Raw genomic sequence first — 14,634 nt, 5'->3', positions numbered from 1 at the left:
ATCACCGAAGTGCAATGAATCCTGGGATAGGTTTCTCCCCCGAGAAGGATCCACCCGTCGGAGCCTTCGTCTCTCGGGGATAAAAGGACGCATAGGTCGTCAGCATTAGGAGGCGTGGTCTGCTATAACGTAAGCTGCGCCTCGAGGCCGCATCCTCGAAGGACCCGGTCTACGCAGCCGATGTTTAACTGTTGAAATTAGAAGCTCAGCCATCGCTCTCTCTCTCTCTTCAACAACATGAGATCTCTAATCACTGTTCGTTTAGGAAGTGGACCGATGACTCAGCCGCTTGCTGCACAGTTTCAAACAGGGGAGAGCACTTTGAAATAACGCATAATGAAGTGGGTGAATAATTTCTTACGACTCCACATCATTAAAAAAAAAGGAGCCGCTGATAGGTTTTGGAAAGGAGGCACATCTAATTAAACGTTTTGCTGAGGATGCAGTCGTTAACCAGATCGGACAAGTGTAGATACTTCAGCGCTCCTCGCTCTTTAACAACATTACGTCAGAAAAAAGTCTCCACGTGTTCTGTACGAGCAAAGAAAAAGTTAAACATACTTCCACAGATCCTTCAGAGAATTCTCACTTGCTGCAGTTTCCTCAACGAACCATCAGCAGTGGGTTTGAGCCCGCGTGGCCCTGCAGGAAGAGTCTGAATTAAAGGAAACGCAGACGGCAGGAATCATCGACAGTCCCTGAAAGCAGCTTTGCTCAGCACTGCCTGCTGCAACCATCTGGGAGACGAATTTACATTTAAAATCCGACTTCTCAAACAGATGCAGGCTGAACTTTGTCTTTTCGCTATATTTAGTTCGGCACAAAAGGGAGCGACAAACTAAAACTACACACTCCACTGAGGTTTACTGCACTTAAGATAAATGTGGTCCAGAATATTTGTATATTTTGTGTGAGATTATTCTTTCCTATGCTGCCAAAGGTTTATGTCCCATAGTGTGCGTTAGAGTTTTACCATATTATACAGTACATATAGGGACAAAATAAAACATATAATTATAAGAAGAAGAAGAAGAAGAAGATATTATGTTGCATTACACAATACGACTATTTTGACATGTGTTTCATACAATGAAATGGTTCATGTCAAGTCAATTCAGGTAAATATTATTTCTAAAGCATATTTCAATCAGGAGAGACTTCATTTGTACAATGATATAAATGTATGGCCATGCACAGTAAGACATGAAAGTGATAAGATATGAATGAGAGTCTGTTTAGACCCCTATGATGTCATCAAGGTTGAAAAGTGGCTTGAGAGAGAGAAGCAACAAAATGATTGGCTGATTGAGATCATGGAAACCTCTGATTGGATTACTTAGAGTAAAAGAGAACTGTGAATGAACGAGACGTAGAAATTCTTCCTGAATGAACTAAACTTAATTTAACACAACTAGACATGTTATAATAAAAAACATGAAGAGATGTACATGATTGCCGCTCAGTCAGTGGATCCACCAGACTGAAATACTTCATATTGTATTTAATCTAAGGATTCAGTACACAGAGGATGCATCAGAGTGACTCTGACCTTTTCTCTAGCGCCACCATCAGGTTGATATTTGTGATCTTATTTAACTGAAATGTTGTAATAACTATTGGATGGGACAGCTTTTAATTTGGCTTCACCCATAGGATGAATTGAAAATAGGAGGCTACAGCATGTTAGCATTTGTCATTGTGAAGCAATTAGCATGCTGACGCTGACATTCTGCTCAGCACATTGTACTGTGTGTTAAGAGAGTGCTGAGTCATTCATTCGCAGGGGATTTGTTAGTGTTGATGAATGTCCTCCATCCAAACTCAACTGTAACAACAGATATGCACTTGAACATGAACTTGGAAAATTATCAACAAGGACATTTCAGTTTATTTTTATGTGACCAGACCGAAAACAAAGGTCATATTCAAGAAAAAGAAAAGGTGAATGACACTTATTACTGAGACTGATGTTTTATTCTTGATCTTAGTAATATTTAAATTGACAAACCTTTGTTGAATCAAACATATCACACAAATTCAAGAGTTCCTTTCCTCCTCCTCCTTCTCTCAGTCGCACGGTTTGCACAACATGACGCTTTCTGCTTCAGTGTTGGAGGGGAGGTCCTTTGGGATACGTTTTTTCTATTTTTGTCCAGATATCGTGTTTCTGTTCTGCATGCAAACAAAATCAACCTGATAAAAATTGGAGGCGGTTTTGGAACTACACACCCAACGGCTGCACAGGGGCGAGAGAGGGAGGAGAATATAACGGCCATGATTTATTCATCCATGAAAGGAACCCTGGTGTTTTATTTATGATTTTTTTTTAAATATAGCTCATGTGAATTAAATAAGTGATTGAAAATGGATGTTCCAACCTAGATTCATGTGTGTGCCACACACCTGGGCACATGCACACATACAGGCGTGTGCACAAACACAGCTCTTTGTTAAATACATGCACATCTTCACATACAGACACTTTCAAGGTTTTTTTCCTACTTTCATTGTATTTCGTGTACGTGTGCAAATACATTTTGATGGTTGTGATGTTATTGTTTGATTCCGAATGTTGTCTTAATGCTGTTAAAGTTAACCTGGGTCCGTGCATGAAGTTCATCTGCAGTTCATGTTGAAAAATGCCTCATTTCATTGTTTTTCATGCAGAGATGCAAATTAATGTTTATGGTTGTGATGTTATTGTCATTAAATGAAGACCCACAATGCAATTCAGCGCAACACAGACACAACTTGACCATGAAACAAAAACCATGAGGCTCAAAATTATCCAAATAGCAAATTATTCCTTAAAAAAAAAAAATCTTAATTAAAATCCTTCCTCATGTCAGGGCTGCAAAATCAATTAAACCAAACAAGGCCTGTGTTTAATATTGACTTTTACTTATCTTTTCATAAAGCACAGTGGCCCATAGTAATATTATTAAGCCTGCTTGGGCCCTCATGTCTTCAGCTCTGAAATAGATGGAGAAATAAATACAGTTTTTCCGCAGCAGCGAAGTTGCTAGTGATCTTTATCAGGCTTTACTCTTTCCCAGAGTCCCAGAGGCACGCTAGTGTTTATTTCTTACCACTACGCCAATATAGGATTATTCAGGAAGAACATATGAAAGAGAATCCTTGAGGGATACGGCTAAAGGAAGTACTATAAAATGATCAATACTTCCATTTTTAGGTGCAGAAAACCCTCCCGCAGTGACTCAAGCTGTCTGTCGTCTTTGTTGTGTGAGTGTGTAATATTTAATAAGTCATAGCTTCATTCTGCGGATTTTACTTGACCTCGGTTATCGCTCAAGCAGAAAGAAACACACTCAAGAGGAAAGGATGGACAGCTGCCTGGAAAATATATAGTAGATTAAATTACTCAGTAAATTATGAAATTTCACAGGGATTCCCGATATTCTTTAATCTAGAGGAGTAATAAAGAGAACACAAATGTTCGGCTGTACCGATGTCCGAGGGTCTACACCAGTACGTTCACTACACTCTGCCGTCTTTCCTCTCACGTTTCACTCTGCAATGAAGTTCAGGAGCGTTTCAAGGGATTTTAGGGGCCCAGGCAAAGGGGATCTTGGGGAGCCTATGTTGAACCAAACCCCCAATCTGTTATACTATTATTTTATTATCAAAATTATATAGAAAGTACACAAAAATAAATGATTTAGACAGTTTAAGTGAAAAAAAGAATGCAGCTTTAGGCAGAAAGTTAGTCTTCTGTAAAGACTCATAGAATCCAGAGGTTCTCGTGCGTCTCTCAACCTGGGGGCAATTTCCTCCTTTCCCCACCATGAGGGATCTGAAACCCTAACTAACCTTTCACTCACTTTATTTTATATCATATCACATCTACTGAGTTGGCAGTCGGCATGAGTAAGATGCAGGATCATGGCAAATAATAAGCTTCATCTATCCACCTACAAACGCACTGGGGAGTCCTGAGAGAGTCCAGGACAGAAAAGGTTACAGAGGGAGAGCACTGGGCCTCAGGTGCTTCCACCTTCATTCATCTGTCCTCCAGATACCGAACCCACATTGCTAAACAGTTTTGGCTCAGATTTGGCCGACATACCGCGTAGAACTATGGCACCTTGGGTGGTCCGCTCCTGTTTGCCAGATCTGGGCCACAAGTAAGCCATAGCAATACCGCATATTCACCATTTACCTACAGGGAGGCCAGAAGTGCCACAACGTTGCCTGAAGTGGCCCACGACCAAAGGATATCTGGTTTTGACCCAAACATAAGGATGAGCTGCTTGGAAACAGAAAACACAGGCCAAGGGATCGTCAAAGAAACGTACGTCACTAAAGCCTCAGTACAGGAAGAAAACGTTGAAATATTTTGAGCAACATTTGATCATCATTCACAAAAAGCTACAAAAAGTACTACAAGTGTTAAAAGAAGTCCAATGAAAAGGAACTATAGTCTTTATTATTTATGAGTGATTTTGTTAAATAGGTAAATGTTAAACTAAAAACTCTCAGACCACTTAGATCCTACTGGTGCGAAGGAGAGGGACGAGTAGATCAGAAGTTGTGAAAGAGCACCTGCACACTTTGGAACTTGCAATTAGAAATTTACATCACATAATACATTTCTGATTGACAGCGTGCGGGAGCTCTTTCACAAATAGGTAAATGTTAAAAGTAGCAGCAGAAATGTAAAAATAGAAACATCATCTCCTGCGCTGTGATTACTGGGCAGACCAACTGCAATCTACAGTGTGCAATTAACTGATTGTTGAATTCTGTGTTGAGACAATACCTCGTCTCTGCCTCTGCTCAGGGACGCCAGTGAACACCCCCCAGCTCCAGCAGCACAGCTCTGCACCACATATTGTACCACCACCAACTCATCATTGGCACCGTGAGCTGTGTGCCAAAGTCATATGTCTGTAAATGGAGGAAGAGAAGCCAAATTCCAAATGAAGTGACCCCAGAGGAGACCGTGATATCTGCTGCTCCCAAGCACCAGGAGCTTTAAGAGAGTCTGGACTCAGGAGGCTGCCAGAGGAACCATCTGTGTGCTGTGACTGCATAAGCTCCGTCGGCTGTGCTGTCAGCTTTATCTCGGCACCTACATCTTAGCCTCGGTATTTGCAAACTAACTCAATGCGAAAACAAACAATGGAGGCCAGTGTATTCACGAAAGCCAGATTGTTTAATCATAAATATTGAATGGATGAGGAAAACCAATCTCTTTTAATAATGTCAACATTTGCCTCTTGGATCGTGCCTCTTTTATTTTTTCAAGTCTCCTAATAAAAGGTGAAAATAAACACTTTATGCAAACCAGGAGAAAATATCTGCTTCTGATTTTACTTTTATAAGAAGCACTGTTGTGTTAAAGCAAACACTCAAGATTCAATAACTATTATCTATACAACAGCAAGGGAAGGTATTCGGGTGCAATATATATATACAGCTGTATTTATCTTGTCTTATCAACAACTCAAAGTACTTTACAATACAAGCCACATTCACACAGAACCATAAGATTGTTTCTCCTATCACACACCATTCATCACAGCCGCGTGGTTCAGTAGCAAGTTCACGTTGGGATACAGACTGCAGGAGCCAGGCATTAAACCACCAACCCTCAGTGGACGACCCTCTCTCACCCCTGAGCCACATGTTAAGGATGTTACTTGTGTTACAATCAATGTGATAAAGTTTCTAAACCGAAGGTCATAAGAAAAACATTTAAAAATAATAAATGGTTTAGGTGGTAATTTACCATCTTGCATATTTTTGTGTAGTGGATTAATAATTTATGTAAATACATTTTTGTAAAGATTCTTTTCATAATGTTGCTTTATTATTGAGATCAGTTCACAATCATAGGAAATGGCCTGTATGACATAGCAAATAACAAAGCAAAATTATGGGAATTATCAGTGAATTAAAATAAAAATTGAAATCAATGTATGGGGAGCAATTTTGCTGGGTTTTAAGCGATACTTTTGGAAACCCATTACCACTACTACTACTAATAATAATAATAATAATAATAATAATACTAGTACTAGTACTACTAGAAGAAGAAGAAGAAGAAGATGAAGATGGTTACACCTTAGCTGAAGAAGAAGAAGAAGAAGAAGAAGAAGAAGAAGAAGAAGAAACTGGGAAGTAGAAGTAGAGGTAGTAGTAGTAGAAATAGTAATAGTAATAGTAATAGTAATAGTATCCCTCTGTTCCCTCTGTTGAACCGTCTCCGTCGTGTCGAGGCCCTGGCCCGGTTCGGTGAAGCGGGACAATGCTCCCCTCTGCCGGAGGAGTCGCGCCAGACACGCGGGTCTATCCAGGGCCAGGTCACGGTTAATATCTGGGAGAAGAGAGGATCCGCCACATCGGCTCCAGCACTTAGTCAGAGCCCGAGTCAGCGATGAGCGGGGCCACGAGGTTCAGGCAGTGCGGCTCGGTGCTGGTGACCGGAGCCAGCCGCGGCATCGGCCTGCAGATGGTCGAGAGCCTGGCCGGAGGAGGCTTCTCCCCGGGGAAGATTATAGCCACGACCCGAAACCCCGGTGGCGCCCAGGTAAACACCCTCCAAGCTAACTGATTATCCCCGGATCTACACGCCGTGTGTGGGGCTGTGACACCGGGTCAAACGCGGGTCTGCACCGGGCTGAGGGTGCATCAGGTACCGGGATGAAGTCACAGCAACCACCTGATATTATTCCCTGTAAATGAAAGAAACAGGATTTGTTCTTGATCCACAGAAACTTCAGGATCTGGCTCTGAAACATCCCAACATCCACATCACCACTCTGGGTAAGAGAGAGAGAGCTATGGCTGGGGTGTGATGTGTCCATGAGTTCAGTGAAAAGACCCAAATACATAAACTGTGTTATTATGACAAGTAATACACACACACACACACACACACACACAGAGACATATAAAACTACAATAAATGTGTGTTTGTATGTAGAAATATAACAAAAGGACCTGAAACAAACCAACACAACATAGATGTGAATGAATGTCCTTTCTCTAACGTTAATATAACTCGTGGGATTATTTAGATGAAATCAGCTAAATATGAAGGATAATGAAGATTATTCATATTTTCATTTTAACAACCAGTCAGACAGAGCTTAAATATGATGGTTGCACAACTGTTCCTAGTCTCTTACTCTCTCTCCTCTTTTCCACCCCCCTCTCCTGTGGGAAAGGTCTTGACCTTATTATGTTATGATTTGGTGCATAAAATTGAACTGAATTGACCTTTTATTCCAGTTTATTTATTTTTTGCCATATATTTTGAGTGCAATACAAATAAAGTTATAATATAGAAATAGTACATGCGTTTCAAGCGACATAAACCATTACTTGTTTGAAGTATTAATGAATTTTCCACATGATATTTTCCACTTCTCTTAATATTTCGTCCTTGTTTTTGCTAATGTGCAGCGTTGATGTCTCTCTTTCCAGATGTGCTGAGCCAGGAGAGCATAGATAAATGTGCAGAGGAGGTGAGCCGGCTGGTGCAAGACCAGGGTCTGAACTGCCTGATCAACAATGCAGGGATTAATGTGGTGGCCGACTTTCACTCTGTTACTGCCGACAAGATGATAGAAAACTTCCACACCAACGCTGTGGCTCCTCTAATGATCACCAAGGTAATGTTTATTATTAGGCTTTGTGCCCCAGCACAAAACGGGTGGAGCTGTGGATCAGCTGTATAGTGACAAAGGTTGTTTGGAAGGTTTCAGATAAAAACAAATAAAAAGAAGGATGACTTTTTTTCTGCGCAGTCACCGGCAGGAGGCAAACTCAAATAACAAGATGACCTTGATGTACAGAAGACACAAAAACCCCTCGGCTCAGGACGGACTGCATTTCATAAATATTAATTTAAAGTCTAGTTTCCGTCGGCCTCAGAGCACAGGGGCAAACAACAGAGCGACACCCTGAGCTGGTAGAAACGCTGGCTCTGATCAAAAAGCCTGCTGACACTCAGTTTGTTCCAATGGAAGGACAGTGTCTGTAAATACAAGGCCGCACTGCAGCACAGAACTCTGACTCAAACAACTGAGCACAAGTGGAGGTCAGTGAACAATCACGTGGAACAGAAACCTGCCAATACAAACATGTTCATATATTTCAACACATTCACATTGGGTGATTGAACTGTTTTGACAAATCAGTTTGAAGACGTCACCTTGAGTCATGCAACATTTTGACGGACAGTCGGGACTATATGGTTGTTTGGGGGTTGAAGCAGTTATCAACTTTAGGGAGTAAAGCATTTCAAATACTAACTTATTTGTAGAAATATATATTTTAAAAACCAAATAGACAAATTGTCAAGGATTCCTGAGATGATGTTATCAAATCCTTATGGCAAAACATTTTACTGAGACTTTCCAGTTCAACCATCAAATTTAATTCATATACAAACAAATACATAGAACACAGATATATTATATAAATACACATCTTTTCTGCATTGTTTATTTTGTAAAATATTTTTTCTTTGAAAGGCTAATATCGACCAATTTTTCAGTTATTATATTTGAATTGGTCGGGTGCTACTTTTTTAAATATTCAATTTAATATTAATATTATTGTTAATGTCTTAACATCTCTTCACCATACTGATATTGTATATTTTCAGCTCGGTGATATAATATAGTGTTAGAACATGATGAATTTTGGATTAAATTGTATTTGTATCAAGGTTATTGATCATATCATTGATAAGATGCTGCATCTGCTGAAAGACGATCAATAATAATCAATAAAAGTTAAATCTGCAAGTCATTGCAACCTTTAAGGCTTCATTGTAAAACTAACGTGGCCTGAAATAGTTTGTGTGGAGAGTTCAGCCCTTCTCTCTGAAAGTATATAATTCTGCCTCCAGAGGGCGACACTGACCGTCTGTTTCCACACAGTGTAATGCATCTGACTCCGGCAGTGAACGCTCCAGTCGGTGTCTCCTAATAACTTTATATTTATACATGTGTTGTGTTTCATTTTTTAAATAAAATATGTCACATATCTATTGTCTCCTCCCTCTGATCCCAGGCCTTCCTCCCTCTGCTAAAAGCAGCTGCGTCCAGAGGAGGAGCAGGCGGCTCGGGGAGCATGAGCATCCAGAGGGCAGCAGTCATCAATATGTCCTCTGTGCTGGGATCTGTGGAGTGCAACTGGGGGGAGAGTGCAAACATCAAATGGTTCCCCTACAGGACCTCCAAGGTGTTGTGTCACAATTTTTCGAAAAACGTGTGTTTAATTGGTTAAATATAGGGTTTTGCATGTAAACTAGGTTAACCCTGGTTTGATGTGGAGAGAAAGGCATCTCTGACTGTTACAGACGACTGGTTATCGTAAAACGGACTTTCAAAGATGAGTTCAGCATTATGCTTCATGGTAGTGTGATGTGTTTGCCTCCTCAGAGTGCCCTGAACATGGTGAGTCGCTGTATGGCTGCAGACCTGGAGCCGGATGGGATTCTCTGTATGGCCATACACCCAGGCTGGGTCCGCACTGACATGGGGGGGTCCCAGGTAAGAGCCAGTCAGACAGTCACAGTCTTTCTGAACACAAACTGGGTTTAAATCATATCATCCTCTGTAATAGAAATAGTCTGTCACTGCCTGCATTGATGTTTTTCCTACTGTGATGTCATTTTTTGGAGATCTGTAAAATCTGTAAAACTTTATTAACCATAATAAATATGAATCCCTAGACTGTGATGTAAATAGAAATTATACAATAGTTATTCAATCAACTTTTGCTTAAATGAACAAAAATGGCATGTTGATCCAAACAATTTCTAAATATAGTAACATGAACAGAATGTTTCTTAACCCTCCTTAAGTTATTTGAACTATGTACATTTCTCAATTAGTGAGAATTAAAATCATCATCATGTTCCAGCTGTTACAACATAATTTGAAGTAAAAATTGTCTTTAACATTCCAAATATTCCAGAGCTTTCTCACAGTCAGTGTCCTGGGTGATGTACGTGTTTACACACACATTGTTTTCCTGTGTATTCCTGTGTTCCCAGGCTCCATTGAGTCCAGAGGAGAGCACCTCCTCCATGTTGTCTGTGATTGGAGGCCTGAGTGAAGAGCATCATGGGTCGTTTCTGAGCTTTACTGGGGAGGTGCTGCCCTGGTAAACCCGCACATCACCAGTAATGAGTATGGTGATTATTAGCACTATTAACTTTTGGCTGATAAGTTAGTTAAGATCATCTTCAACTATGCAAAGATAAATCTGTTACCGGCTCAGAGTTTTTCTTTCATCCAGCTCCATCTGCTGGAGGAAATCTTTCATGGTTCATTATATGAGAGGGTTAGTGTCCATTAGGCCTGTGACGATTCTCGAACCAATACAGACCAATACAATGTCCAGTAATAAATTGTTATATCCCTTGATGTGAAAACTGGATGAAAGCGTCAGCTAAATGAAATGTAATGTAATGTAAAAACTGCTACAAAATTAACATGCTTAATAAAAGTTTGTAGCTCTAAATAAACTCTTGTTGTCATGTGCTCTTATTTTATTGTAAGTATTTTTATTAACTAGTCCATGACTTGTTTCCTTGGAAATCAGTGAAAATGTCAAAAACCTTCTTGGTCCATGTCGCGTCCTTCCAAGTTTCATGGAGTTTGTATAGTTTTGCACAATCCTGAGTAGTAACAAAAGAACCAGTAAACAAACGAGGAGACGGGAGCAAATATACTGTCTGAGGTTTTGAAAAACAAAGCTGAACATTAGAAATTTCATAACATAATTCAAGGTGATTGTTTAAATCTTTCAATTTCTCCTTGGTCAAAATCTAAAAAACAACATTTACTAGCATTTTAGAAGAATCTTTAAACACATTTACTTGATCTGGACATTTACTGTTTTAAATTCTGTATATTTTATGTGGATCTTTATTATAATTTTCTTATTCTTACAGTCTTAGTTTTTTTTTTTTAATCACGTGAAGCCCTTTGTGTTTTAAAAATGTGAAATACAAAACAAATCTGATTATTCTTCTTTGTCTAAAAGGGGAAACTAAGCAGTTTCTTTTCAAAATGTTTCACTTCCTTATTCTCGGAGTGGAAAGTTGAGTTCACGTCATAACTTTGTCTTTCAGCAAGGTGCATTGTCATGATGTGATCCGGTGAAGGCAGCTCCTCAGGTACATTTCCTCCGTCTCATTGTGACACAAGTCAGTAAAACAATATGTGACGAGTCTGAAAGATAAAGATGACAATGACGAGCTTTTAGCACAAATGACCTTTAGAGTCGTGATCCCGTCTTAGTGACGCTGAAGCAGCCGCAGGTGGAAGATAACTGAGTGTGTGTTAATATCGCTTTACAACACCTGCTGCTTTGGTTATAGTGAGATGAGAGAGCAGAGCTGCCATTCAACAGGCAACTTGGAAAATACGTTTGTAGCAGAGAAACAACACAATTATAGCAATACTGTAACTTTTACTGAGCAACAGCGCCCCCTGCAGCCGCACATGGTGGCATTCAGTTGGCTCAGCGATTAACTGGTTTTCATGTAAAGAAAAAACAAAGTCTATCAATGTTTTGAGTGGAGTCGACTGAGCCAGAGCTAGTTCCACTGGTTTCAGTCCCATCGGACTGAAACCTAACTGGAACGCTTTTGATATTACCATGATCCTCTCCTTCCTGAACCAGAGCTGCTCAGCTGTAACCAATCCACCAAATTCTGTTTAGAATTCTTCATATTTTATTGGTTTCCCTGCCGAATATTGGAGATAAACTCTGGTTTTAATAACTTCTAAGTCTTTTTTTAATTGATTGATCATAATTCAGCTTACCCTTTATCTTGCTGCTGGACTTGCTTTGGACTCACCAAAGTTACATAGAACACACATTCAGGGAGTGAAGGAGGAAACATTCTCCAACCTTCCAAATCTATTTACCTTCAAATTAATTTGGAAGCTGCTGCTTTAAGGTAAAACAGTTGCATAGTGTTGCTTTCAGGCTGGATTCAGTGCAGGCTAAGCAGTGCCTGTAGCAATGGTAACTATGGTTTATCATACACACCCATTAGTCCAATAATGTGAAATGAGTTTAGGATAAATGGAGAAAAGTCTTACAGAGGAGGAGAGCCGGGGACCAGGTCATGTGAATATTCAAATCTAATCAAACCAGTTTGTCCAGAATGGTGTGCAGGAAGTCTTGTGCTGGGAGAGTGTGTGTAGAGAGGAGAGAGGGAACAGTTAGACATGTTTCTCTTGCTGAATAGTTCCATAGTGCTTGTTAGAGATTAAGTGCACGCAGCATGGATTCATAGCACAGGAAAATATGTGCGTGCCTGAAGAGGAAGATTGCTGATTGCTTTTATTATGCACCTCAGGTAAATGTTCATCTGTTTTCTTAATGCCATCATGTGTTCGTTCCTGATTCAAGCAGAAACAGAGGACCTGCACACTAATGAAAAATGTCTCAGTTTACCAGCTTTATCTTTAAATGAGTTTGAGCTCCTTCACGCTTTAGTTTTAGCTACTTCAGATTTCTTCTCATGTGCTCGATCATATCTGTGTGAAGTGTGAGCAATAATTTGACTCGACAGGTTCTGATAGGAGATATAAATGACTTTACCAGGATTGAAGGTGGAAAACATTCTCCATATTCACACCTCATTCAACCACAACTCACTTTAATGAAGCTGTTGTTTCAGGTAATGTTGCATGGTGTTGCTAAAGTGCTGGCTAACAGCTGATATTAGTCCTGATGGGACGGCCTTTACAGGTTGTATGATGGTCTCGCCCAGAAGAATTCCAATGTAAGGCAGAGGTTGAACTGCTCACTAATTCAAATACTGTCACTCCTACTCACCTTGATTTCTTGTAGTGAATAATTATTGGTTACTACTAGTCATCATCCGTTGGTTTTACTTTTAGCCAACAAGCAGAAATCATGCAATGCCGTTGCTGTTGTCTGATCTTTGTCGTCCACTGGGTTGCCATCAGAAGGTCCATACTCCTCACCTGTGTTCCTGAATTGCAGATGTGTGTATTGACCATGGAAGCAGAGAGTCCGCCACTCTGATGGACCATCCAGCCGTCGGCAGCTTCGTTGCTGCAGAGCTGTAGATGCTGGGTTTTGACACGGCCAAGTACCTCATCCTGGGCGTCTCAAGTGGACTTACTCCTGCTGGCCCCAGCATCCTGGCTCTGGCAGACCTTCAGATGCTGCACCAACACACACACTACATACACTCAGCAAGACACGGGTGAGGAGAAATACAGAACCAGACTGAACAGCACAGGTTGATGAAGCCTATAGTGTCTGACCAGTTAATAATGAACATGTCTGATTTTCACTCTAGTGAACAGTGATGTGCTGGATTCAGATGAAAAGTCAACAACAGCAGGGAAGTTCTCCGGAGCTCCAAGTATGAAGGTGAGCGAAGGAGATGGAGATCAAATCTAAACTTGGTTGTGCTGAGTCCATACAGCGTGGCCCAAAAGGAGGTGTGGGTAAATGAAAAGGGTCAGAACAGTCAAGCAGCAGATTCAGGAAATTATTTTCACGTTCTTTAACATTGTGAGATAATGCATTTTTTGCCATATTCACTGACTTCCAATAACTCATTGATTTTGATGGGAAAAGAGGGTATATATATATATATATATATATATATATAACATATTACACATAAGAAGGTTTGTAATTCATTGTGGATCCAAATGAAATTCTCAATCTTGGGAATTTAAATGTGGTTTCATAAAGGGACTGGATTTCATAAAGTTTCCACCAATCAAAAGAACCAAAGGGTTTTTGTTATATTCTCAGATATTTGCAGACTGTCTTTTAACTTCAACTTTCTTTCTTTCTTTCTTTCAACATTCAAACTTTTTTTGTTTTATAAGTTTTGGCTCCCAGGTTTTGGGTATGTTCGTTTTCATTAGTTTGCTGCCTACAAATTTGAAGTGTCCCCACAATGCTCTGTAAAGTTTATGTTTTTATTAAGAAACAGACGTGATGTCGTGGTTAATTGTGTTTTGATTGTAAAATGTTGCATTATATTGTTTGGTGTTCTTGTTAGAGCCTGACCAAGGTTTTTTGACAATGAAAATTATGATTTAATCATTTAGTAGGCAATATGAAATTTCCAATATAGATATAATAGTCAATATATACAATCATAATATAGTAAGAAATAAAAACTATATTATAGAATATTAAAAATATAATATGAATATCATTTAAAAAATACTAAAATGTCATTTCTAAACCCATATGACAAGGAAATGTAATTAAGCCTTGACATTTTACAGTTGAACCATAAACTTTATTATAAATAACTATAGATCAAAAGAAAACACAAATAAACCCAAATATATAGAATTTAAATTCAGAGAATAAGGACATTTCTTATGTAAAAAGTTTCTGCATTGTTCATTCTGTAAAATCGGCGCTCTGTGTAGATGCCTCAAGTAGGAAACCGTGTTTATGTGCATAGAGATTAATGAGCAGACTTGTTCAAACACAGGAGAGATGTGACTTGTGAAGTCAGATTACAGCTGGAGGCTTGCAGTGGATAATAACACCAATGATGATGCATGTGTGCGCTCTATCCAGAGATGGAGGACGCCAGCACTGAGGTTCAAAGGCAGAGTCGTTGTT

At 39.7% G+C, this 14,634-nt stretch overlaps 1 protein-coding gene across 2 annotated transcripts; it reads left to right on the top strand.

The window, feature by feature from the left end:
• The first annotated feature begins 6,264 nt into the window (after positions 1 to 6,264).
• Positions 6,265 to 10,510, top strand: LOC118109170 (C-factor). Of its 2 annotated transcripts, none has more exons than XM_047340070.1 (6): positions 6,265 to 6,553; positions 6,738 to 6,789; positions 7,453 to 7,493; positions 9,049 to 9,219; positions 9,420 to 9,530; positions 10,037 to 10,510. In XM_047340070.1, exons 1-6 carry the CDS (start codon positions 6,401 to 6,403, stop codon positions 10,148 to 10,150), a joined length of 642 nt encoding a protein of 213 aa, XP_047196026.1. In that variant the 5' UTR covers positions 6,265 to 6,400; the 3' UTR covers positions 10,151 to 10,510. The 2 variants fall into 2 exon arrangements, with proteins under 2 accessions (XP_047196026.1, XP_035011931.1); XM_035156040.2 differs by having other exon boundaries at positions 6,279 to 6,553; positions 7,453 to 7,640.
• The last annotated feature ends 4,124 nt before the right edge of the window (positions 10,511 to 14,634 follow it).

This window comes from Hippoglossus stenolepis, chromosome 5 (genome assembly GCF_022539355.2).
Source record: "Hippoglossus stenolepis isolate QCI-W04-F060 chromosome 5, HSTE1.2, whole genome shotgun sequence".
NCBI classification, from domain to species: domain Eukaryota; kingdom Metazoa; phylum Chordata; class Actinopteri; order Pleuronectiformes; family Pleuronectidae; genus Hippoglossus; species Hippoglossus stenolepis.
The sequence above is the reverse complement of the archived record's forward strand: the minus strand, read 5'-3'. Positions and strand labels throughout refer to the sequence as shown.

Excerpts from the sequence above, each read along its gene's own strand:
- LOC118109170 (XM_035156040.2), top strand. The coding sequence starts at position 6,401 with ATGAGCGGGGCCACGAGGTTCAGGCAGTGCGGCTCGGTGCTGGTGACC. Across the intron at positions 7,641-9,048 it reads CTCCTCTAATGATCACCAAG|GCCTTCCTCCCTCTGCTAAA; the intron begins GTAATGTTTATT and ends CTCTGATCCCAG. Across the intron at positions 9,531-10,036 it reads CTGACATGGGGGGGTCCCAG|GCTCCATTGAGTCCAGAGGA; the intron begins GTAAGAGCCAGT and ends CTGTGTTCCCAG.